This window comes from Podarcis vaucheri, assembly GCF_965113315.1.
Source record: "Podarcis vaucheri genome assembly, chromosome: 2".
NCBI classification, from domain to species: domain Eukaryota; kingdom Metazoa; phylum Chordata; class Lepidosauria; order Squamata; family Lacertidae; genus Podarcis; species Podarcis vaucheri.
This window is the reverse complement of record NC_138760.1, coordinates 98,015,729-98,042,773: the sequence shown is the minus strand read 5'-3', so window position 1 is coordinate 98,042,773 and position 27,045 is coordinate 98,015,729. Positions and strand designations below refer to the sequence as shown.

General features: G+C 40.7%; 1 protein-coding gene across 3 annotated transcripts; it reads right to left on the bottom strand.

Moving 5' to 3' along the window:
- Nucleotides 1–200: 200 nt before the first annotated feature.
- On the bottom strand, nt 201–25,750 carry CRBN (cereblon). Of its 3 annotated transcripts, none has more exons than XM_082210299.1 (11): nt 25,594–25,750; nt 17,149–17,261; nt 16,207–16,409; nt 15,834–15,983; nt 13,871–14,033; nt 9,378–9,440; nt 7,918–8,002; nt 5,944–6,059; nt 5,242–5,306; nt 4,295–4,426; nt 201–3,382 (listed from the first exon to the last, which is right to left on the bottom strand). In XM_082210299.1, the coding sequence occupies exons 1-11, from the start codon at nt 25,658–25,660 to the stop codon at nt 3,202–3,204; spliced, it is 1,338 nt and encodes a 445-aa protein (XP_082066425.1). In that variant the 5' UTR covers nt 25,661–25,750; the 3' UTR covers nt 201–3,201. The 3 variants fall into 3 exon arrangements, with proteins under 3 accessions (XP_082066425.1, XP_082066426.1, XP_082066427.1); XM_082210300.1 differs by having other exon boundaries at nt 17,149–17,258; nt 25,594–25,727; XM_082210301.1 differs by lacking the exon at nt 25,594–25,750 and adding an exon at nt 24,126–24,405.
- Between the last annotated feature and the right edge of the window lie 1,295 nt (nt 25,751–27,045).

The following is a 27,045-nucleotide window of genomic DNA, read 5'->3' as shown; positions in this document are numbered from 1 at the left end:
GTTTGCACAGCAGGGATGTTTTTGATAAATGCAATTATCTAATATTTAGTGCTCAGAAGGAAATACCGATTCTGACATTTTTATAATCTGTTTCAACATGAAGATATAATAGACTTTAGCTCCCTGAGAATTTTCATTTTCTCCAGTTGTTTGACATAAAACCCACAATATACGAGCACAGGAAAAACCAAGCCAACACAGAGAAGCATTATTGGTTTTATACTGGAACCAGAAAGCATATAATCTACATAAAGAATTTTTCATTGAGGGTACAACATCCAGTTGCACAACACCAGCATATACGGTTTTAGCAGTTACTTGAAATCACACTAGTTTATAAGCTAGAAAATGTTATGAGCTTGATAATATCAAACCCATTACACAGACTGGGGCAGAAGGCAGAAACAAGTCAACATTAAATGAAATTAGTGGAGTATTTATTTCTCGTTGATCTCACTATAATGCTTTCCTCTTTTTTAAAAAAATCAACTCCCCCCCTGTGTTTACACACATTTCCACCAAATAGGCAAATTTTAAGCTTGCTGACGTCTTGTGTAACTACTCTGTCTTCTTCTGCGGCAACTGCATAACAAAAGCCAGTAAAATATATTGACATCAGTTCATCAAACACTGCTGTTACACAACCTCTGTTTATTGGAAGCTGGCTTGCACACAAACATAGTTGATATTAATAAAATATGTGGGCAGTGCTTCTGCTACCTCACCTCTATGTACAGCAAGAACAGGAACAGGTCCTGGCTTGTATCATCTGCATGTACAGGATCTGTGCAATTTAACAAACGTATTGGTTCACTGAAAACGTGGGACCTCCCTGATCCTATGACACTGTGCAAGATAGAAAAGTTTGTTCTATAATATGGTTGGGGTGATGGTGGGGAAGAGGTAGTAAAAGTGATCTGTTCAAGGAGGAGGAGGAAGAGGAAGAGGAAGAGGAAGAGGAAGAGGAAGAAGAAGAAGAAGAAGAAGAAGAAGAAGAAGAAGAAGAAAACATTCTCCCCTCCTACAATGGTGGGTAAGAGAAGTGTTGGAACCTCAGACCTGCTCTTGATCTCATCATGCTTAGGAGGTGAAGAGATGGTAGCAGCATGTAGAGAGAGGTCTTGCAATGGGGCACTGGCTACAGTGAGCATTCATCACATAAGAGATGGAAGAATGAGATTTTAACATGTAGAAGTCATATTAGCATTACACTATTGTTAGCAAAGGTTCAAAATCCACACATACGCACCCCTTACCCACATGCCAGCTTCACAAATGGTCATGTCCCACCACCATTCAAAACAGAGCCCCCCCCTTTCAAAATTCTTGCCACCCGCAAATCCCACTGATGGCAATGAAAACTCCAGCCTCTTTAAAAACAAAAAACAGAGGCTCCAACATTTTTCCCACTTAGGAGAAAGCTCTCTAGTATCCTGACTCGTTTTAGTACAGGCCAGTCATCACAATCCTGTGCTTTCACATTAATGTTTTAATATTGCAATCCTATACAAGCTCCTTTTGGAGAAAATAAAAAGCTAAAATGCTCTCTCTTAACACAACGACCTACATCTCTGTCCAAAATGAGGTTTTAGCTACTATTGCTTTTCACAGCTCAGCGGAGAGACAGTGCTGCAGCACGAAATAAAGGTGATCGTTCAGTTGTGACCGGAATGAGAAATAAAAAAACAACATAGTACTACAGAGGTAGAAGACTTCAAGGAAGCAACCCTGAATTACAAGAGTTGCTTGTTCCTATCTATCAAGCACACTGAGTTCCTAACACCCTTTCTATGTCTAATGCTGTTTATTGCCAGCAAAATAAGTTTTCAGCAGTGGAGTGACGGAAGCCATGGCAGGATCACTAAACTTGGGGGCTTGCTTTTTTTAAAGCCATTATCTCCCTCCACAGATAAATACATTGGTTCTTATAAAATCAGTAATGCTGTTACTTCAACAAGATACCTAGCCACCCTTAACGAGATCTCTAACAATATATTCTGAAGAAGTGCAGTGACAAAAATGGACTTGGGGAGGGGTGGGGAATACCAATATATGTAAAATAAGTCTGCCATCTGCAGACTTTCCTTGCCAAAGTGCATTCTAAGAAAACAAGGCAAAACACACACACACACACACACACACACACACACACACACAGAGAGAGAGACACACTTTTGCGGTTTTTAGCCCCCATTTCAATAACCCATACATGTCTCCTAAAAACCAACTTGCTCAAACGGGAAGCATTAGTTCCTGTTCTAAAGAGCAAGTTATAAGTGAATTACACCCTTTCAGACTTTTTACAGACAGCTGCAACTTACCAATGCCAAAAGAAACGGCACTGCCAAGGACCCCACAGAATCTTAGACATGTAAAAAAGAGACACAATCGCAATATGGTAGACGGAAGATATTAACGAAGAAAATTACACTTTATCGCAGTCCTAAACATTTTCATGAATAACTTATGTTTTCGTTTTTTAAAAAAATAAAATCAGTCAGAACATGCCAAATGGAGCAAAATCAGCTAAAGGTGATACAACAAAACAATTCTATAGGGATTTTTTTAAAAAACAAAGGAATTGCATATAATAGTCCTTTCAGCAGCAGGCTTCTGCCAGCAACCACTTTGTGACGAGGGACCTACTGTCATCACATGAACCCCTATAGGAGGTTTGGGCCTTGTCCTCTTTTAAGGCTTATTCAAGCAAACACTAATACCTGTAAGCTTATTTCACACAGTTAAAAAAACAGGGCTTCTTATAAATTCACAACATTCTACAGGCAAATATAACAGTGGGCAATATCTTATACCTGTTCATTATCCACAAGTTGAGTTACGCTCAGTCTTCATTCCTCCTCCACAGTTTTATCTTCCCACCGATAGTATGAGTCTTCTTGCATTATTACAGGGCAAATCTAAGTCTGAGCTGTCTGTTTCAGTGTTTATGAAAGAATCGGGGGGGGGGCTATTTTTTTTCTCATCTCCGTTGCACATTTGGTACTTCTTCCTCCAGAAGTCTCAATCTTAAAATGTCATTTTTTTCAGGGCCTTTGGAAGCAACAGTACTTTTATCTGCACAAAGCTCAGGTGAACAGATCCTTTTAGATAATCAGACATAAGATGCAGCACTTTGCAGATTTTTTGATTTTTTTTTAAGAAGACACTGACTGCTAATTCATCCAAGGTAAGGTTATCTGATCACAGGCAAAGCAACAGTGATCTTTTACCAGATTCATCCTCTGTTTCTGGAATCCTTGGCAGCAGGGCAGAACGGGTCAATCCCCAGAACTTTTGAGGTGACATATCCTTCTTTGTTGAAGTAAACTTCCAGCCTATGTGGCTTCCGCAGATTCTGCACTCGGCTATAGTCCATGCATACCTAGGAGTGGACAGCATCGTATTAGCCTTTTTGAGCAGGATATATCTCATAAATCACTACTTGCAATAGCCCTTACTGTCACTTGGAGCTCAGAGTAGCAAAGCCACCACAGTCGTACCTTGGAAATCGAACTGAATCCATTCTGGAAGTCCGTCCGACTTTCAAAACATTCGAAAACCAAAGCGCGGCTTCTGAATGCAGCCTGCAGCTAATCAGAAGCTGCGAGAGCCCCGTCAGACATTTGGCTTCCAAAAATAAGTTTGTAAACCGGTACAGTCACTTCTAGGTTTGCAGCGTTCGGAAGCCGAAACATTCGAGAAGTAAGCTGTTCGAAAACCAAGGTACGACTGTATAGTACTTCAGCAAGTACTGGCAGAATCCAACCAATTTAAGGGCATGAACTAAAATTATATGGGTGGCTTCTAGAATATGAGTTAACAAATTTGCTTAGAGGTTATTCAGATGTTTAGGCTAGAAACCTTTCCCTGACGGGTAATGCTTATGAGAGTATTTCCAAACAAGCAATAATCCAGTTTGCATTTGAACCAGAACAGCAGCAGGAATATCGGTTTTCTATGCCCTGAAGTTGTTAAAAAATCATTATCTGCATGCAGGAATGGTGAGTACAAATTAAAAGAAATGCTTGAGCCACAAGGAGCTTTGTGATGGATAAGGAAGAAATATATTGCACACCTGAATAAGGTGTCTTGGCTGTCTGTCCCTCCCACCTGCCCAACGCTCAATATTCTGGGGGCTTGGTTTTTTTTGGCACCTCCCAGGAACTCTTTATTTTACTAGTTCTTGGGGTATACGCTATGTATGAGGTATACACCAATACAGTAAAAAGCAAAAGCATTCAAACAGCATATTAGTACCCAAACCTACTAGCGTTAATGAGAGGCATTTTATTACCCAGGAAACCAGCTGTGCTCTGTGGAAGATCTGCCAGTCAGATTCAGGTTGCAAGCTTTGTACACAGTAAGCGTCTCGTGCACAAATCCATGAGGATTCACATATGCAGCCATAGGCCCACCAAGAGATAAACTGCAAGAAACAAATTTTTTAAAGTCAACTTCGAAAACTCAAGATACTGGTGGCTGGTGAGAAATTAGACATGGGAATATTACTGTTTTGAAATAACATTAATATTCATCATGGGGGGGGAGATCACAGAAACATGGAATTGTAGGTGAATGCTATAATTTTTTTTAAATAAATAAATTGGTCTATCTTTTTTAATGTTTTTTGTTTTAATTTGTTACCTTTTTATTATGTTGTTATTTGGTTTTATGTTTTTATATTGTAAACAGCTGTAATATATTCTTATGATACAGTAGTATATAGGTATAATAATAATATAAAAATACATAGAAAGATAGATAGATAGTAAGGGGGAGACCAGCCAAGACTAACTGAGGTCAAGGGATGGCATTTCAAGAAACACTCTGCCCCAAAACATTTTGTTACCTGCTTCAACAATCTGGCCAACAACCACATATTGGTTCATTGCCTTAACATGTTTCTGTGAAAATTTCTCAGCAGCAGAATAAAAATTTTCTATAAGAGAACACGAGCACTCTCAGTGATTTTCACATGTATCAGTGAGATCCACTTAGAGCCAAACATTTGTAGTCATTTTATATATATATATATATATATATATATATATATATATATATATAGTGTGTGTGTGTGTGTGTATATATATATATAAAGATTATATTTGTTTTGGGATTATTCTCCACCTAAAATGCAATCTTTACAAATTGCTTGCTAAAATAATAAAATGTATAATTGTTAAAATGCAGTTTAGAAGCTAAGAGGGCAATTTCTACAGTGTAAGCCCTTTGCAAACTCACCTGAAGATTTCATTTTTAGTAGTTATTTCTGTGTCTTGACAATGCTTACAGCAGAGAGACGTACACTACAAAAGCAATAAAGCAAACATAAATGGGGAAACTAACACTTTTTAACTAACAGAACGGAAGATCCACAAAACATTTTGTTTAAATACTTTAAATTGCAAGCAAAGCAGATTTAATCCAGTAACTTTTCTTAAAAAGGAGACCACTTGGAACCTTATTTTCCTTGAAGAAGTTTTCATAACTGCTTCCTGAAACTCTTTTTCTGTGGCGGCAATGAAGAGACTGACACGTTAAATGTAATAAGGTTGACAACAACCTTATTGAAAGTTGTAAAGATCTAAGACTCGCAAAATTGGAAACACTCTAGACCCAGTGATGGAACAGAGCCACCAATGTCTCTATCCTTGACTGTCCCTCTGGCCATCATCATTCCACATCCCATTTTCCACAAGCGGCAAACCAGATGACAATGAGAAGTTCAAAAGCAGGGCATAAGTGCAATAGCACTCAACCATTGTTGTGTCCAAGTGTCTATAGTCAGGAGCATGCTGTATCCAATCCTGCAGGCAGCCCATAGCCATCGTATCTAGTAGCTATTGATAGCCTTGTGTCTACTCAAAAGTCTTAACTGGGAACTTGCTCCCAGGTAAGCAAGAGAACAATTTCAAGACCTTGTAAGGAGTTCAGTACACTTACTTTGTTCATTATATCTAGTTCACATCGTAATCGCTGAACAGCACTGCCAATTTTAAGCAGCTGAATTCGCAGTGCATCATCAATGGGCAGACAAGCAGCAACTCTGTATGAAAAATCTGAAGAAATTCAATTTCATATATTTAAAAGAAGGTCAAGCAGACACACAGCACATTATAATTTCCAGTTAATCAGTGCATAACTATTACAAGGAATCAATCATAATCTACCAGCAATCTTTTTTGGCAGCAGCTCAACTGGAATAAACGAAGTGGCAATTTCTGCCACATGCTTTTTAGGAGATGCATACGGACTATGATCTTTAAAAAATGCACTACATATAGCATTAGAAAGGGGGGGGAAATCAGAAAGGTGACAATATTGCTTTTTTAATGCAACTCTCTCAGGCTGCATTATGCAAACTGTAAAGCAAGGCAAAGAGCAAAGGCAATGTTAAATGACATAGTTAATCCATTTTCTTATAAATATGAGCCGCTCACTTGTATAGTAATGGAAGTTTCTGTTTGATGCCTGATGTGGTGCTGGGGTTACATGTGGTAGTAGCAATCTATATTGTCTATTACTTGACAATGACCACATATAAGTCATTTTTTGTGGCTTTCACACCGAAAATCTGCAATGTTGGGAAGGAAGCTTATGTGCTATTTAAAGCGGACAACTCTAAAAGGTACAGAGGGAACAGGGGTGTGTGTTAGATCCAGACAAGTCCTGAACCTTGAGCCAAAGATTTGCAATTTGTCTGAACCAAAATAGGGTCTTGCCAAAGCACTCTGAAATAAAGCAGGAATCTCCAAAGCCTTTTAGGCATTGAGATTCATAAAATAAATACTGGAAACAATGTGCTTGTCAAAAGTGAAATCTTTCTCCCAAAGCTAGCCAGATAAGGAAAATGTCAGGGTGGAGAGAGAGAAGGGAGGGGTATTTTTGTTTGTTTTTTGGAACCGTCTAGCCTCTAATCAGGAAGAAATTAGTTAGTGCCTATTCCATTCTCTTTTAATAGCCCTCCTAGCAGTCCCTGCTTGGACAAATGCTGGACATTCAAGTCCTGCTGCTGCTATGCCACATGCCCACATTCACGTCTCTCAAACTAGCTTTGCACTTACTTTCTATAGTTTTCTGCTATGTTGGTGTCAACTGAGCAGAAAATGGGTTTGAAACTGTTCCCTTCACTATTCATAACTTCCTAGTCTCTCCATTTGAAAATTAGCAGGTGACTTTTCTAGGAGCACCTCTGTTATGCATGCCATTTTCAAGATAAAACTGCTGCCCACCAAACCACAGGAAGGGAAGTTGTCCCCACAAAATCAAATTTAAAATGGTGTCTACTGCTAAGTACCCACTATACATCTTTCCAAAATTTGGCAGAGTTCTTAGCTAGGGATACCTCTCTGTTGTATTCCTTTTAGGCAAATTTCCCACAGAACAATAGGCTAGGGCAAGTAAATGCTTTCTGAAATGCGTTCTCTCTCTCTCTCTCTCTCTCTCTGTGTGTGTGTGTGTGTGTATATAAAAAGGTGCCCAGCACAAACTAAAACCCTAGGGTTTGACTGGCTTTATCCATCCAGGAAGGGCCATTATGCCCACAAACTCTATCCAAGTCTGTCAAACAGAGAAAAGCTAGATTAAAAAAAACAAAAAACCTGCATGTGAAAACATAAAGTTTAAATTTTCCAAATTAGGCAATGTCTGAATCACTGTGAACTGAAATCAGGTTATTGTTTTTAAATGCCAAACTGGGATGTGAATTGAATCTTACTGTCTTGAATACACACTATTCATGGCCAATCCCCTATACCATGGAGAACTGGAAAATGTGTAGTGTCTTAATGCGGCCATGAGCTTTCATTGATCAGAGCCTACTTTGCTAGGCAAATGCAACTTTTTCTTCTATCAGTTAAAGTGCATAGAGAAGCAAACAAGAACAATTTTCAAGGAAAAGTTATTTATTAAGAGTACCTATTGGATTTGATGGAAGCGATTCATCTTTAAGATTTTCATCCCACTCATGCAGCTGCTGCTTGACTCTTTCCATCAAGGTTTCCTTGTGTTGGAAGAAAAACCTAATTTAAACATACAAACTCCTTTTTCTTTAAAAAAAAAAGAAAAGAATGAAGAATAAAGTAGAGAAAGTGTATCTGGCTATATCTTCTGCAGCAAAGTTTCATTTAAAAAGGTGCAGCTTCTTAACACCAAGCTGAAATCCACACACGTATCAATGTCTAATTCACACTTCTATGAATTTCAGCTTGGTGTTAAGCCATGGCACAGCTGAAGTCTTACAGTGGTGCCCAAATCTCTGAGCTTTCATTTCCAAAAAGTATTTAGGCCTCCTAGAAATAAAGTTATGGAGTAAAATGTGCAGGTACCTGCTTCTATGGAATAAGATGTGTATGGCTACTTTGTGTACTTTTCATGGTACCAAGGAATGCTTCCTGTTGTTAGATAGCAACAGCATCTCTCTCTCTCTCTCTCTCTCTCTGTGTGTGTGTGTGTGTGTGTGTGTGTGTGTTTTCTCCACAATCAGGACAAGTAGGACATAGCTGAATTCCCATGGTAACAATAAGGTTTTCAGGCATGGTTGTCTCATTAATTCTGCATTATTGCCATGCCCCTCTGTGGCAGCCATTTTGTGCTTGGCACCCCCAGCCCTCTTTCAAAATTCAAAATGTCCCCACTACTTCAAAAAGCTTGGTGACCCCCTGAATCATACTGTTTTATCCATGGGCAAGATGGGCACATAGTACACCTTTCTTGTTCTAAACATATGTATGCCAACCAATTAGCTCTCTGTAAGGGTTGAGGGAACTGTGACATATTAAAACGTTATGAGTGGTACCCAGTGATTTCACCATGGGGTTTCCACTCATGGAAAGGAGTCATCCTTAGATACAATCCATTTAGCAATCACCAATCTTATCAGTTGATAGTCTTAGACACGCCTTGGTGAAAGTGTGTTGGATGGCAGATGTAGGGCATAATAAAACCATGTAATCCTGCTGCTGAATTAGCCTATGACTCAGTTTCTTCTTCACCAAACTCCTGGCTCCTGCCACTTTGACATTCCTGATTGCAGGGTGGATTCCAGTGTGTATTGGCAGACTATATCTATCCCTTGCAGAACTTGTACAGTCCAGAGGTTCCCACTCTTGTTAATCTCGACCAAGACGATTGCATGCTGGTCGAGAGGTGGTTGAACCTGTCAATGCTGTTTAGGTATAGGCCGTGGGGGAAGCAATCTTGCTGAGACAGCAACTTGTGTTTCCTTGGCAATATCTGACAGAAGGTCAGATATCTAATACAAAGTAGCATTTCACTGGTTAGCTGCCATTTAAAAACATAGGTTTGTTCTCTCGGAGGCAAAAAGAACATGCCAGATTGAGAGAGAAAACCAAGAGCAAGACCTTATTAATACTTACAGCATCATATAAGGAATACAACCAAGACGGCCAGGAAGTCAGACTAGCACAGTGGAATTTGCGCTGCAAGACAAAACAGATATAGATATTTACCCTTACTGCTAAGTAATAAATGATATTCTTCAGTTACTAGAGGAAAGAGAACACTTCTATAAATATTTCATCAAGCAAATCTCCCCTCTCCAATGCATGCTCTATTAGCATCATTATTTGTTTCACTATGTTACTATGAAGGTACAAAACACACCTTGTGAACCTGAGAAAACCCTGGTGAGTAGAAAGAAATGTGCTTGATCCCCTTTATGTATATCTTTAAACATAGTTTCCAATACTTTTTTAATCCGGAGACATCAGGTTGATATTTCTACTGTGATAATTCCAAATATTGCAGTTTAAGTTGATTTTATTCACACCAACCCCAATAGTGCAAATATTACTTAAAATCCAAATAGCCTACTGCAACTGCTTTTCAGACCATGCTGCCTAGCAATTCAGTGGTTCCAAAGTATACCCTCACAGAAGTAAACATTTTAACCCTGTTTTTACTTCTGTGAGGGTACACTTTGGAACCATTGAATTGCTACTGAAGGGTTTTTTAGCCCTGAAAGTTCCTGCACAACTCTCACTCTTTAAAGGCATAATCATCATCAATTACAGATTAAACTAATAAAGTAAAATCTATGGGTATATCAAAATGTGATTTTTTAAAAAAAATATAAGTGAGGCAAGGTGGGACATGCAATTTTGGCCAATCCTCCCACTAGGGCTGGGTGATATCTGGTTTTCAACATCATGCTATACCACCAACTAAACTTCACAATATACAATGTCTGAAATAAGGATGGAGCTATGTAGAGGCATAGAGTGGCTTCACGGTTGTTCCCACATTGTTATTTTTGCAGAGCACACATACATGCATCATGATTCACAATATATTGCCAGGTCAAAAATTATGAAACTGATATCACAGTAGAGGACTTCAAACCAGTATTGGACAATATATTGATATATTGCCCAGTTCTACCTTCTACAAACCTCTGGGCCATTATTCAAACTATGCCCACTTCTGGAACAACTTTTCAGGGACTGTAAATGGGTAGTAGGTGGGGGGAAATAAGCAAAAATGGAATGCTTCCTTCGTATGAGTTGCTTCGTACAAAGCCACAACAGAATACAAACCGATATAAACACATCTATTTCCTTCTTGTTTTTCACAGCACACCACTGTGTGAATGATGCAGGCCAAAATGAGTTTGGAATACAAGGCATTCTCATCTGTGTGAAAGCAACCTTGGTCTGTTTGCATTTATGAGGTCCAAGCTGCTGCAATCGCACAGAAAAGCTCTTCAAACGGCTTGGGTTAAGTGAAGCTGTGTCTACGCTGCTGCATATATCAGGAAGCTGCAAAACTCATGTATACATTCCAGTTATTAGCTGAAACACAGCATGGGGGGGGGGGAGCTAAGCCTCAAGAAAAGGTAAAAGGGATCCAAGAGATCACAAAAGAGAAGAGGAAAGCTAACAATATTCCTTGAAGATATAACGGTCATTTTAGTTACCTCCAAAATTAGGGACCATAGTTATAAACGTCCACTTAAGGACTTTTTAAAGACATCAGATTTACTCTGAGCAATGGTTCAAATAGCTAACACTATTTTCTGCAAGTTTTATTTTGAGGGTGAGATGTGGAGTCTTTGTTAATAGTGCTACATGGATGAACCACACATTCTACCTTTCCCCAAAGCTAGCAAATTAATACCAAGAGAGGAAATGTGAGTGACTTTACACAAGCGCTGAAGAAGTCTGGTGTTGGGAGATTATTCCGAGACTTTGAAAAAAAAAGTTTTGTTAAACTAGTGCTTGTGGGAATAATTGCATTTATGATAAACAGACCTGTGCTCTGCATTGAAAGAGGCTATCACAGCAGGTATCCAAAGAAGTGAAGATTAATATAAAAAATATTCCTTTAATAAGAAGGATGTGATTGCTTGAGACCGAGAGTGAAGCAAATTTGGGAATGGCCTGGCTAGCAATAGATAAGGGCAGAATAGAGAACTCCAGAAAGCAGCTTAGCCAGGCAAATAACTAGGCAGTAGGAACTATGTGTCCATAAGAGGTGTAAAGAGATCAATTGGAACTTGAGAGAGTTTAAACAGACGTATGACTGATAAATGGAAGAACCGCGCGGTCACAAAATGCCAAAAATAAATAAAATGGCACACACCTGTTGCAGTGAATTCAAACCTAGAAGTGTAACTGGAGCTAGAAGTGAGGGAATCCACCTTCATCTGATGAAGAATCAGAAGTCTTCATACCAATTTCCCCTTCAGTTCACTAGTCTGAATTGCACCCAATTGAATAGTTACTTCAAAACTTCTCATTTAAGTACTTTACTATGGAGAGTGGCAACAAAAGTGCCAGGAACTTGCTAAGGCTTGAACATGCATGACCATTAAGGTCAGGAAAAGTTATGGCGTTAAGCCTGAGGAAAACTATTCGGGTATAACAGGATAGGGCTCGTCTTCAAATGAAAAAGAACTGCACAGCACATAGCCACCACAGCAAGAGCATCTCAGCGAATTCTGTTTACTTGGATAATATTGAGCAACTGGAAGATTTGACCCAAAACACTATCTGAACAAGGCTGGGGCATTAGTTTGTGCTCTTCTTTATCTAGTACTCTTCAGGTTCCTGCAGGTTTCTTCTGAGAGATTGAAAGCCCTCATTTTCCAGGGAAGTCACTTGGAAAGGGAAGAAGACATGTTTTGGGGCTGCTCTGATGAACAGGGTCCCAGACTTCTGCACCAAGCACCTGAACTTGCACCTCTGGCTACATTTGGGCATCCGGTTGGCCACTATGAGAACAGAGTGCTGCCCTATATGCATCTTTAGCTTAAACTATCAGTGCATTTCTTATGTTCTTACGGATTAAAAGTAAAAAGTTTCCAGCCATCAACCAATCTGACTTAGGACTCAGCTAGACTGGCAGAGAAACAGATATATATGCGTTGTGTGTGCGATATAACATTGTGCCACCAGATGGCAACGTGGAGCCCCGTTTTTCTCTACCTGCTTTCCCTGTTTAAATTAACAACGCTTTAAACTGAAATGCTTCTTTGATGTGTCTAGATCCAGCCCCAGTCCACATTTTTTCCCATACAATTAGAAAAAGGGAAACCTGCAAACAGGTGTGTTCCTGCTCGTGGTTCCACCCGTTTTTCAGGATGCAGTGGTACCTCTGGTTATGAACTTAATTTGTTCCAGAGGTCCGTTCTTAACCCGAAACCGTTCTTAACATGAGGCACACTTTCGCTAATGGGGCCTCCTGCTGCTGCTGCGCGACTTCTGCTCACATCCCGGGGCAAAGTTTGCAACCAGGAGCAACTACTTCCGGGTTAGCGGAGCTCGTTACCCAAAGTGTTCATAAGGAGGACGGTACATAACCTGAGGTTCCACTGTATGTCATTTACCCACCCTCAGTTTTCATTTTCTGCCCAAATGAGCATGCACAATTCTCTTAGGATGTTCTTGTAACAAGTTCCACAATATTTGTTGTACTTCACCAAACCTTGGGGCTTCCTCAAGCATGCAAACACTTCCTCCTTGTGCGCAATTAGTGCGCCGGAAATGGTTTCGTCATGCTGGCCACATGACTCGGAAAGCTGTCTGGACAAACACCGGCTCCCTCGGCCTGAAAGCCAGATGAGCACCGCAACCCCATAGTCACCTTTGACTGGACTTAACCATCCAGGGGTCCTTTACCTTTTTACCTATTTTGGCAACATAAGCACCCACACCTCGAGAATATACAGTGGTACCTTGGTTCACAAACTTAATCTGTTCCGGAAGTCCGTTCTTAAACCAAAACCGTTCTTAAACCGAGGCGCGCTTTCCCTAATGAGGCCTCCTGCTACCGGTCCCCTTCCACTGTTTGGGTTCCATTCTTAGACCGAGGTAAAGTTTGAAAACCAGGACACTACTTCCAGTTTTGCAGAGTTCATATACTGAATAGTTCGTAAACAAGGCTGTTCTTAAACTGAGGTACCACTGTATATAAGATAGGAAAGAAAGCCGGAACTAATCCTGCATTATTCCTCTGAAGACACTTGGAATGTGTCACAATCTGTTCCATTTCCATAAGGCATGAAACCTACAGCATATAGCTTAACACACATTTTGACTTAAGCCTCTCAAATTAGTCTCCCCCCACACACTTTCCTTTCCTTACACACACACAAAAAAGACCTTTCCTTCAAATGAGTAGCCAAAAGATAATTGGAACCAATTATAACTTGTCTAATATAAAATGTGCAGCTGCCCATTGTGGTGAACTGATAAGTCATACAAATAATCTGCGGCAGCAGGGGGTTGACAGGCACCGTCCCATTTCATACGTCTTTCTATAAAAGGAGAGACACACAGATGGGATTTATATTGATTTTTGAAATGTCATACCAAAAACGTAAAAAATAAAAATACCATTAGCTTCTGACCTTTTGATATTTCTGCCGCCATTGATGTATATGTTGATCCTGCCATGCTGCAGGCTTGGAAGAAGGAAATATGTGGCATCTGCTGCAGGACTCCAGCTGCACTGCTGACATAGTTGAAGGCAGAACTCGCTCAGGGAGGATTTGCACCTTTGCCTGCTGTATTCTGATAAAGAGATTTCACATAGGTATGAAAACTGTCTGTCTATTTACTCAGCCCCTTTAGCTACATCAATAAGACATCTGGGGGAAAATAAATTTCCCATAAATTTTAATGGATTTTAAAAATCTCAGTTCCACATTTTACTTTTGCAGCCTATAATGGATACTTATTTGGTTGGATTTTCCCCAATGCTAGTTAAACCCAAAGGGTCAATAGACGTGCTTCTGAACATAAGTGTGTTCTTTTAAAATGGGCAAAGATATTAAAACCAAACAAGTTCCAAGTCTTATGCCACCGCAAAACTTGTCTCCTCCTGATATGTGTTATTCAGCTGACATTCCACAGATAATATCCAATCATAACGAAAATTTTAGTTGAAAAACATGTAAAGCATAAGACAGGTCTAGACAAAGAACTTTATTCCTCTTTTTTCCAGGTACCTTTGTTCTCTCCCAGTGTAGAATGGTTACAAAAACCATGCCACCACTACAGAAGAGAACGATCTTATAGAGATGTAGTCAACCAAGTCCAACTCAGAGTAGACCCACTGTAATTAATGAACCTAAGTTAGTCACGTCCATTAACTTCAACGGGTCTACTCTTTGAATACCACCCTGTTTAAAAAACATTCCCATAACACATATAGTTTCTGACGTTAATGTGTGCCGCCATCTTGTGTTCAAATTGCTACATTCCAAGTAAGGATTATGAATTTATTACGAGGGAAACACGTATTTAAATCATTTTCATTCTATACACACAGATTTCTGCAAAACAGACAGAAACCTTAATCATATATTTTCCCTAGTGCTCCCTTTTCAGAAGGTAGTCCAACAGTGGCCACCTATGGCTCAAAACTTTTCCAGGTTAAAAAAAAGTGGGGGGGTTTTTTGGGGGGGAGAGGGGAGAACAGGCTCTTGTTTTTTTTGAGATGAAACCCCCCAAATTAAAAAGTTGCTGAGGGCTCTTTTGAGAGCGCCCCCTGGCAGGAAAACAAGTCTTTAAAAAATAATCTCAGAAACCCCCATCTAGCAAAAGACAGGAAACAGCCCCCCTTTCCCAACCTTTTGCATAGTTGGCCAGGCAAAAATATTCCTCTTCTCCCAGGCCTTTGGCTAATTGAACAATCTATGGCCTTTTAAACTATTGGGTTTATATATATTGTAAAGTGCCCTTTGATCTTCGTAAGAATGACGCTATGGAAATTTAATTAAAAAATAATAATCTTAGAATTGGAAAAACTTTATTTAGGGGTTTTTAAAAAAATTAAAGACAGATTTAAATGTTACTTCTGCATTAACTAAGTAGCCTATTGCTATTTATGATGCCGTTTGCTGTAAAGGACTCATTATGTATTCAACATGAATATTTTATTTTTGTTCATCCTCTGCTAGGTCTGTGATGCTGAGGGACAAAGGGAGTAATAAATATCAGTTGTGCCACAAAAGTAGCGATAGTTTTCAGAATTGCTGAAGAGAATAAATGCACTGCTTCATAAAGACATAATCCTTAATTTTAAAGGTGCGCATTTATGTAGCACACCATCAAACACCCTGGATTAGTTCACAGTATGACACCGCCAAAATCATATTTACATGGCAGAGAAGTGGCTTCATACCATACACCTGTACACACAAAAGGCATTATTACTCATTACTTAGATATCCCACCTATTTCTCTAAGCAACACCGAACTGTGAAGAGAGAATTTTGAGAAAATTTAAGACTGGCAAGATTGTAAAATTTTGCCGGATATAAACAGGCTCCCCTGCTCAACATTGCCACATATTCCTTATTTCCTTACCCATCTGATTGAGTCCTTATTTCAAGAACCTTAAACCTTTGCCTTCCCACAGCTTTTACTTTGACTGTTTCAATTCCATACTCTTGCGCTTCTCGATAGGCATAAATTTCTGCTGTCGTTCCAAAATGTGCTTCTCTTTCAAGTACGTTGCTAAGAAGAAGAAAAACCAACATATTAGCAAAAGCTACTGTAAGCTTGTTTCAGAATTACCTCTTCATCAAGAATCTTCAGTTTTCCCCTCAGCCCCCAAGCTGCTCTGGATTTGCAGGCAATGAGTGTAACAACACGAAACAACAATGCAATAGTCCGTAACATTCTACATTACAGATATGGCATAAATTTCACATAACTGCAACTCTATTTACTAATTTACCTGTATGCTAGAACAGCAAAGGTTCTGTCTTTCTGTATTAAATTCCGCACCATGCTAACCTCTTGGGGGCTAAAGAGCTGAAGAGGCAGTGTTTGTCCAGGAATCAACATTACCATCAGATGGGGTAGGACTGGAATAGTCTGACAACTGTCATCATCATGGACAGTCCTTCCATGAAACTCTTCCATATCAGATCCTAAATACTTTCCAAAATAAGAAATAAAAAGCAGTTAGAAGTCGCAATTCAGTGGGAGGGTTCTTGGAATCATTCAGAGTTTATAAACGCAAAAATTAAAGACAACAGGGCTTTAGGATGAATGGACTAGATCTACGGAACCCTAAGAAAAACAAAAATAGCCACTAGTGTTTCCCATGCTTGCAGTACAATTGAGCCTCATCTTCTACATATTTAACATATGCAATTTCAATCGTACATGCTTGGCTGCACCTCTGTTCCAGATCCATTCCAGCCTTTTTCTTCTGCCTTTGTGTCTCTCTGTCTCCCTCCCTCCTCCTCCCTTCTGCCTGGTGATCACTGGCATATGAAGTAAGGAGAGGCAGTGGACACACAGGGAAGTCTCCTTCTTCCTTGCCAGCTAAAGAAAAGGTAATTTTGGCTACATGCAACCATTGGAACTAAACCCCTGTATACTAGGCAATGTGACTATAGTGCTAACTGGAAGTGAGTGCACAGCCCTATAAGAAGATATTTTTCCATAACAGGATGAGGCAAATAGTTGCTCTAGTAGGAGAACATGACTGGATTTAGGTTCACTTTCTTGCTACTACCATGAGGTAAAATTGGAAGTCACAGTAAAAAGTAAAATCTCTTTGGGAGTGGAAGATGGTTTTTGATGGTTCCATATACATAGTCCCTGGGGCTCTAACTTTCCAACATGGAACACACATGCTGAGGAAAGAGCAACAATATGACACACATACCACATGTGAAGTTGGCAGGCTAGTATCAAAATTAATGATGTTTGGCTTTTCAGTCTCCTTGCTGTCTTGATCTTCAACTTCCATGTCAACGTCATCTTCTTCCTCACTCTCTGCTAAAAAGTCCAAGAAAGTTTTTTGAAAAACAAAAAACAAGTTGTCAAAAAAATAAAGTACCACAAGTATTAAATTGCCTAAAATAGTTGATATCAGGGAAATATTTCCGAAAAAAATGATGGTGAAAGTCCATCACTTGCAAAGTATTGTGACAAATTATAATATAAGCAGTTGCCTTATAGGGACTAGCCAAATATCATTTAAACTACCTAGAAACAAGTGTCCAACTTAAATAAATGTCTTTTCAAGTTTTGTTAAATAAATGCCCAGGAATTACTCTACAATACTTTCTTGTGCACATAAAATATATGCTTTGCCATGAGATATATGGTCCCTTAAGTTCCTCTTCACTCCGTGCCCACAAAAACTGTTCTAGAGGGTTGGGCAACCCTTTGCAGAAGTGAGGCAAGTGGTAGTGGGGGGAAGATCACTGAGCTTCTTCAATCCACAGGAAGCCCATAGGATCCTGGTTTCTTCAGCAAACAGTGAGAGAAAAGTCTGCATCCAACCCATGAAACAGAACAGAAGCTCTATGTACTGAGCTCTACAAAAACAATATGGATCTCTGCATGGCAGACTCAAAAGGCTAATATGCAAAATGCTTGTGACAAAGACACCAGTGATATTTTTGAAGAAGGTGGTAAAATGTGGGCTGGATGAGGTTACTGTTAGGTAGAGTTGCAGCTAGCAAAGAGTGATCACTAATGGTTTCTCATTATCCCGGAGAAAACGGACAAGTGGAATGCCCCAAGGTTCTTTCCTAGGCCTGTTGTTCAAAGTCTTTATAAACGATTTGGATGAAGGAATTGAGGGGATGCTCATCCAATTTGCAGGTGACACCAAACTGGGAGGGGTAGCAACTGGACGCCTAAAACAAATTACACATTTCTCACAGCAATATCTCACTTTCAAAATCACTTTGTTGCAATGGTACTTTATTAACCACACCACTTTAGTTTTTACGGTACCTCCATTAGAAAAATGCTAACCATGCAGGTTAATTTTTTGAGATTCTGATAAAAAATCAGAATGCCAAATCAGGTAAATAAGATGGATATGGAAAGATGTTCTGGGCCAAACTAGACATGACTTTTATTGTGCAGTTTAGTTTTGTACGGCTGTTCTTTGTTTAACATGTTGCTGGCACAAGGGACATACAAGATTTGGAATGTTGCCTGTGGGTGGTGGTTTGGAGAGGATTTAATGATTTGCTTCCATCATGGTCCAATCAGAATATCCAGTTGACCTATTTGTTAAACAAAACGTAGCTATGAAATGCCAAACTGCATTATAAGAAGCATATCTAGTTTGTTCCGCAGTCTTGGGCTAGCTCTAGATGAGTAGTCAAGGCATTCACACCCATTCATGAATTACTGTAGAGCAGAAATCTATGATGATTTGTATCTTTTCATGCTTCTTTAATATTCTAATGCCACTTTAGCAAACATTCCCAGTGTTTCCTGTAATTGTATTCCCCTTTAAAAAAACACACACAGCAAACAGAATACCCTCAATACCATAGATAACGTAAATCATAATCTTTGCACCTGATTTGTAGCCTCTAAATCAGTAGGGTGCATTAACATTTTTCCTTTCCATACTAGCTCTCTAACCCAATTCTGGTGTTAGTTCTACTAACAGGTAAACATGGAGACACAGGTGTGCTGCCAAACCTCTCCACTATGTCATCACTACCACCTTCAATTAATCTGATGGTAAAGATCTGGAGCAGGGAGCCTCCTCTACTCATGGCGATTCCATGCACAGTTTAGAAAACCTCAGACAAAAACTAAACTATGGGGCCAAGTACACTTTCTTAGGCAGGGCATTCCAACATCCCTTTCTGCCCATCAACCATACATCAGATGATGGGAAGACAAACTGAAAAAAATTATATCTTTCTTCTTTGGCCAGAATTTAATTTGAAGGGCTTGTTTAGTTGTGATTCTTGTTGCTACCTCCATTCTAATCCCCTGGGTTATGGCAAATTAACCTGAAGGAAACAATCCCTCCGCACAATTACATTTAAAAATACACAGCTGCTCAGCTGTTAGGTGAACAGGCAAATTATTTCACAAAAACTACAGTCCATAATAGTAAAAGGCCAGATGGAGAGTGAAACACAGTGTGGAGCAGTAGGAGTGCATCATAAAACATGGGTGGCATTTTTTTTACTAAGCTGTAGAAAGCTAAGTCATAAAGTGTAGGTCTGTTCACCCCATTGAAACAGCAATCATTGCTCTCCAGAATGTAGGTCAAGCTACAAGTCACCATGGTGAGCACAGCTCAGCCCCCAAACTCCAAGAGACGCCTAGGATCAAGGGTAGTCAATATGGTAATGTCCGGATAATGCTGGATTGAAACTCCTATCATCCCTGACTATAGGTGATGCAGGAAGTCCAACAATGTATAAGGGACACCACATTAGCTAACCTTGATCTAGACCACGAGGATGATGAATGATTCTACCTTGCCATGACATTCCTACACCATTTTATCAATATGAACAGTATTGGCATACCATGACACATTCAACACACAAGGTAAATTAAAATTTACTGTGTTGAAATTTTAAGAGTCAAAATGACACTTCTTTCCCTGCACTGCTGTTGCAGAAGCAACTATAGCCACATACCGTGGTACCTTGGGTTAAGTACTTAATTCATTCCAGAGGTCCGTACTTAACCTGAAACTATTCTTAACCTGAAGCACCACTTTAGCTAATGGGGCCTCCTGCTGCTGCCGCGCCGCCGGAGCACAATTTCTGTTCTCATCCTGAAGCAAAGTTCTTAACCTGAAGCAATATTTCCGGGTTAGCGGAGTCTGTAACCTGAAGCGAATGTAACCTGAAGCATATGTAACCCGAGGTACCATTGTACTTAATTTTGCTTCTGAAATCTTAAAATGCTGGTCTCATATTTTCTATGCTGTTTGAACACAGAGTAGCTCATCACCAATTTTCACATTTCATAAATAGTTTATCAGGTTATGTCACCTTTCAATAATTTTTTTTAAAGGCCCATTTGCAGAAGGCAATTTTATCTACATTCCATTGTAAAGCTTTCCTTTGAAGCTTGATCAAATGGTGGATGCAACCTTTAAAATGTGCTGCCATTTACTTTTAGCATAAGGTCGTGTTTCATTCTCAAGACCACCTCATGCTAAGCGCTCTTCTGTTTCTCATTTTCACTTATTTTAACACGAAAAGAAGTGGCAGCCTAACTGTGCTGCATTTTGGCTGAAAGAGCCTAAAGCCTGTGAAGAGCGATGACTCATCTTACTGCAGTGGCACAATGGAAAAAAACCATCACTTTAGCCTATCTTTCTCAGATGCAAGACAAAATACAGGTGGATGAAGACACCACACATCTTGCCTTCTATCATCTTAAGATGGAAGTGAAATTACACACATATTTTAAGATATATTAAATTAAGGTAAACATCCAAAATAATTTCCAGAGGGATAGCTGTGTTAAATGTTGCAGCAAAAAATAAGAGTTCACCACAGAGGCTTATGCCACGACCAATTTGTTACGTGTTTCAGGTAACACAGTACAGTATGGTTTGCTGTTGTGCAAAACAACATATTTTATTTATATTTTAAACATTTATATTCTGCAGGATATGGATTAAGAAGTTCATTTGTCAATAGTCTTGTGATACTGAAGCTCTCCTTTGGATAACTGGGGAACAGTAATTATGAGTCTGACACTTTTGAGAGTCGCAGTTTTACAGAAAGGGCACAGTCACAGTCTTTGTACATTTCTACAACACAGGACAGCATACTGAATGGTTGGAGAAAGGTTCTGAAGGCTCATAGCAGTGGGTTATGTACCAACCTCAGGTAGAACCAGCAAAACTGTTAAAACTCTTGTGTGTGTTTTAGGCAAGAACAGAAATGTACTACATTGAAAAACAGCTAAACAACCACTTGCATCTGGTTGGGCTTAAAAGTGGATCCCAGGTCACAGGTAGTAGATCCCAAAACGCTGGTACTACTGCTCTAATTAAATCATCTGCTCTAAGGCTGAATCTCCCATGTTATCTATTAAACTTTGTTTGGCTACTGGCATCCATGGCATGGTGAAGTTTGCTTTCTTCCTGCTCTCTGATGATAGTGCAACAAAATCTATAGAGATGGTTACCCAACTTCTAAATTAAGCTGCACTATAAGCAGAGAGCAGGAGAAAAGCAAAGTTCACAATGCCAAGGGTGCCAGTAGCCAAAAATATTCTAATTGCTCAATACAAATGGTTCAAAGAATAAAGTCAAATTACATACTGAACAGAAACCCAAGTTGCCACAGTCTTATGCAAAAGCAACCAATATTTCCATATGCAAATAGTATGTAAACTGAGCATTCCTCCCTGAACACTAGACTAATACTAAGAAGTCTTATTAATATCAATTCTACATATTAACTTGCAGCCAACGTATTACAAGAAAACAGCTGGAAAAACAGGTTTAGTCACAATCTTTCCTTTCAGTTTCATTCTTTAAGGATAACACCTACCACAGTATCCATGCAACCAGCCAACTGCACACGACTAAGCAAAGTATGCTGTTTTCTCCCTTCATTTCCTTTCCACCTTTACTTTCTTGCAACCATTCCAATATGCCCAGCTGCTCACCTTGTTCATTTCCTCTCTGAAGTATATTCCAAGTGAAATCTTTTCAGGAAATGCAACTCATTCAATAGAATAATATACTACTATTGCTAACTTGTTTTTAACACGTAGTAAGGAATCATTCTGTTCTTAACAAGCAAGGAATCGTTTTGATTTCTAACCTAAACCCAATGAAGAAAATAATTTTATTGTGAACTATGTATTGAATCTGACTGTGCTCGACACCTCATAACTAATTATGCATGCCAAAAAACTTAGCAGAAGGCAGTTAGACCTGTCTTGATTTTTTTTTTAAATGGAAATGCTTACTTTACTGCTAACGATCAATAATGTGTGGCGAAGTAAAAACCCCTTAAACAAAAATGAAAAATATAAAGTCTGAGGTGAGCAGATGCTTATAATTGAGACATCATCAAAAAGACCCAGCTGTCACCCCTCTACATGGTATGACATTGTACAAATGGGGTACAGTTTTCAGCTGAAATCTGGCAGGCCCTGCAAAACAGCAAATAGCCTATGGTCAATAGCTAGCCCCATCACTGTTGCAAATGACATAGTGTGAGTGTCAAAGAGTAGTTTTCTACTAATCTTCACAAAAAGAAAAGAGATAATGGTCTATTTTTTCCAATTAGAAGTGGCCAGAATTTTTCCCCTTTTCTTATTTTTCAGTTTGAAACACGCAGAAATTCAGCTCTGCCCTCCTAACAGAGGCTGCCTGAATTGAATTGCTTCGGGTGACAGGAACACCAGTCTTATGACCACAAAATTGTGCACATATAATAGTAAAGGATTAGTAAATGGAACACAGATCTAATGTAGATAGCCCTTTGAGTCTTCTCTTATCAAAGTAAACCAGTAATTGTTTCCCTAAGCTACCTTCTCTTACCACCACAGCACATCCAACTGAAAGCTATTCAGATAAAATATATATGGCCTGCTACAGACATATTTTAAACAATTTGGGCTTTTAGTTGTTTGTGGTTTTGTTTTTTAACAGAATCAAAATTTATATTGACTACAGAAAACCCTGTATTCATCACAGCCAAATTTATGGCACCTCTTTTGCTCATATGACACTTTCTCTTTCATCACAGAACAATCTCCTCAGCAGCCATTTCAGCTGGTCACTAGAAGAACAATTATGTAACTTCAAGAAACAGCATACAGTATTCATTTTCTTGTTTCTCTTTCCCTCCCTATTCCTTTTTTACTGAATCTATTAAAGTGAAAGTCCGCAGGCCAGGAGTCTTGTTCTTAAATCTCTGTACAGTGGTACCTCAGGTTACAAACTTAATTCGTTCTGGAGGTCCATTCTTAACCCGAAACCATTCTTAACCTGAGGCACGTTTTCGCTAATAGGGCCTCCGTTCTCATCCTGGGGCAAAGTTCTCAACCCGAGGTACTACTTCTAGGTTAGTGAAGTTTGTAACCCAAAATGTTTGTAACCTGAGGTACCACTGTATAGTACCTAGAACATTTTGGGTGCTTTGTAAATGATAAATAGTAATTTTAAAAACTATTGTGAACCACTCCTTAGCATATATCATCAATCTTTCCCCCCATTCCCCATTGACAGACAACATCACAGAGATTAGTTAGGGCAGCTTAAAACAACACCTCACAATTCAGAGTGAGTGACCTGCTGGAGATACATCAATGGCATCCATCTGTTTCGGGAGAAAATGGAGTGCACCTCCAAGTGTGAAGTCAAATTGTTGTGATAGCGCAGAAGTGACCTCCCTGGAGCACAAGCCTGGGAAGTGTGTCTGGAGGTCCTGGGCTACCCAAATGACAAGACCCCCTACTCAGCCTCATTGAAGGGGAAAAGCAGAACAGTATGTCTGGCACCAGCTTGGCTGCATGAGTTGCCAAAAGTAGGCATACAAGGTGCCATCCAACTATCTTAGGGACTCCACTCTGGATTTTGTGTAAGGTTTACTTCTTAGCCTTATACCCCTGATGACACACAGGGGACAGATATCACAATCACTTGGGGACATTTGGCTGACTACTGTTTGACAAAGAAAAGCAAATTTTAATACTCCTACTTTACAAGTCTGAACTGTTACTATTATAGTCAAAATAAAAAAATTCCTTCCAGTAGCACCTTAAAGACCAACTAAGTTAGTTCTTGGTATGAGCTTTCGTGTGCATGCACACTTCTTCAGATACATACTATGTTACTACTACACAGCACAATGTTTATATAGTAGCAGCAGATTTGTGAATACTTACCACAAGCCCTTACACATTTCCCCCCTTGTTCCAGTTCCTTAAATCCTAATGGCCTATGTCTCAGTCTGCTGCTTTTGATTCTTATTCTTGTTCTTGGTTCTCACCTCCACCAGCTTTCCAGTACCATGTTGCTTATTCTCTTTCTGCCCCAGTCATACAATATTTCCCCCCTGACTCCATTCCAAACGCCAGATCCCTCACCACCCAATGTCACAAATACCCATCCATCTTCCTGCCTTTATTTTCCTCGCCAAAATATGATACCTCACTATTACTCCAGACTCTTCTCAATCTGTGACCCTGGAAGATTTCCCCTACCCTCCCTTAACACTTCAGTTCTCTGTCCTACCTCAAGTTCCAGGCTCCAATACTCTCTCAAGACCACAATTCCCTACCCTTCCTTTTCTGTCCACAACAACATCCCAGCACCCGCACTTGCACTTTTCCCTTTCTGTTCCTTCAGGTCACCATCTCCATCTTCGCACTAATGTTAGCCGCTTTGAGACTCCTTAAAGGGAGTGAAAGGCGGGATATCAAATCCAAACTCTTCTTCTTCTTCTTCTTCTTCTTCTTCTTCTTCTTCATCTTTGGAACCAAGGATTGCAGCCTCAGTTCCCTCGCACAACTCCTATGCCTTTAGTGGCACCGGAGAGAGGCAGAAACCTAACTGGAAAAGTCCTCGCATCCTCCTGCGATAAAAAACCCACACATATGTCCACCTGTTTGCTGTGTTGCTTAAGGAGCAGGCAGGAGTGGTTCCAGATGCTCCTCCAGCTTTATGCAGGCAGATGGCAGCGGGATGCTAATTCCTCCCAACGCAGTCTCACCCTTCCTTGCCTTTGGATTGTGTCAGCTCCTCTCTTGCCCTACTCCAGACACACCCCGCTTTTCCAACTTAAGGCCACCCATCCCAGTCCCTGTCCCCACACCCACTGTCTACGCCAAGGGCTCCAGTACCCCATATTATCTGGGTCTCGGCACCACCTCTTCCCCACCCCACCCCCAGTACACCACACACATTTTCCCTCCCCTAATTCCTGAAACTGCCAGCTCTCACCCATGCCTTGCCCTCTCCCAAAGCAACTCCAGTTCCTAAAAGCCCTAGCGCTGCGGTTTCCTTAAGAGTCCCCCCTTCCCAATTCCTTTGCTTCCGATACACCCACTCCCCTATTTCCTTCCTCTCTTCCCCACAAACCTCTTTAAACACACCCCAACTGTCACAAACCCCCGGCCCCCTCACCCCACCCCACCCCACTCCTCCTCCAGGAAGCTCTTCGGAGCCAGTGGCTTTTACCTTGCCCGAGTCTTATTGCCCCCACCCCCAGTAGCGCCCCGTTTCTTTTTGCCACGCACTAGGCGCCGCCGCCCCCCACCCAAATACCTCAGGAGACTCCGCACGCCCTTCTGCCTCCCCCGCCGCCCACCCTTGAAGGGCCGGCCCGCGCCGCGCGCCGGGAGCGACCATTACCGGGAATGAGCTGCAAGTGGTTCCCCATGTTGTTATCCTGTTCTCCGCCTCCTTCGTCTGCGGCCATCGCTGTTTACCCGGAGAGGAGCCTGGGAAGGCGCCGCGAGGAGGGAGGGAGGGAGGCGGCCCTTGCAAGGGGAGCTGCGAATCCGGCGGGGGCGGCAGCGGCTTCTAGCGACCTGAGGGAGCGCTGCAGCTTCCTTGCTGCTGCTGCTGCTGCTGCTGCTTCCTCAGAAATGCTCCCCAACAGCATTTGCAGAAATTGCTCCCAAACAGCAATTCTCGCTTCCCCTCTTCGGATAGGAACCGGGGGGATGCAAAATGCAAAAGAGGCATGAGGACGGTTCGGCATTGCCCTGCGCGGCCTTTTCCTTTCTAAAGAAATCTAAAGAAGTGGTGCTTTTGAGCCACCAAACCCATAGGGAATCCCATAACTCTTTTCTGTCTGTGGAATGTTCTTCGTCACACACACACACACACACACACACACACACAAACACACACCCCGTGTTACTTCTGTGCCATTACAAGACTGCATCGCACCGGAGACGCTTTTCGCGTTCGAGGCACTTCCCCTAGTTTGCCCACTAAATTCCTGGAACTTATAAAAGGCAAGTGTATTTGTGTTGGGGAGGGTGGTGAAGAAACCCTAAATGTGACATTGTTCAATTACTTCCTATGTTGCTTCTGAAGCATGCTTCTTCAATAGCTGTTTCATTATCCTCTGCGACACTCTGTAAGGCCAGGGTTGGGATGCTCAGGCCCAGGGGCCAAATGTGGCCCTCCAGTTCTCTCGACTCTGACCTCAGCGCTCTCATACCACACCCACTTCTGCCCTTCCTGGATGCTTTTGCCTGGCTAGCAAATGTTTCCTTGAACTCTGATAAATGCTTTCTGGCAGCCTGGATGGAGGATAGATAGAGAAAGGTGTGAAGGTGCGTGTAGGAGACACATTTATTGTTCTGACCACATTTACAAGTTCCACCCACCCATCACTGGTATGCACCCCAGGAGGGAATGTGGCCATTGCTGCAGTGAGGTTAAGACTCCCATTTTAAAGATGCAGAACTGAGGCTGAGTGAAAGGCATGTGATTTGCCTGTGGCTATTTAGGAAGCTGATGACTGAACAGGCATTTCCAGCACACCAGCTTTCTATATTTCCATGCGTAGTAAGCTGAGGACTAAAGGACTACTGGTAGCAAAGGTGAAATCTGTACATGGCATAGATGTCCCTCCCCCCCCCCCCACCTTACTAATGTTCTAGCTAGATACTCAAAATAGTTCAGACCATATTTTCCCACCATAAGATATTGCAGGAGCACTACCACCATGCAAATACGTGGTAAAAGATTAAGAAATGGGTCCCCAAATGCATGTTTGGGTTAAAAGTGGGTCTTGGGTCCAAAAAGGTTGAAGATTAATGAAGGCATATCATCTGCCTTGTCATATTG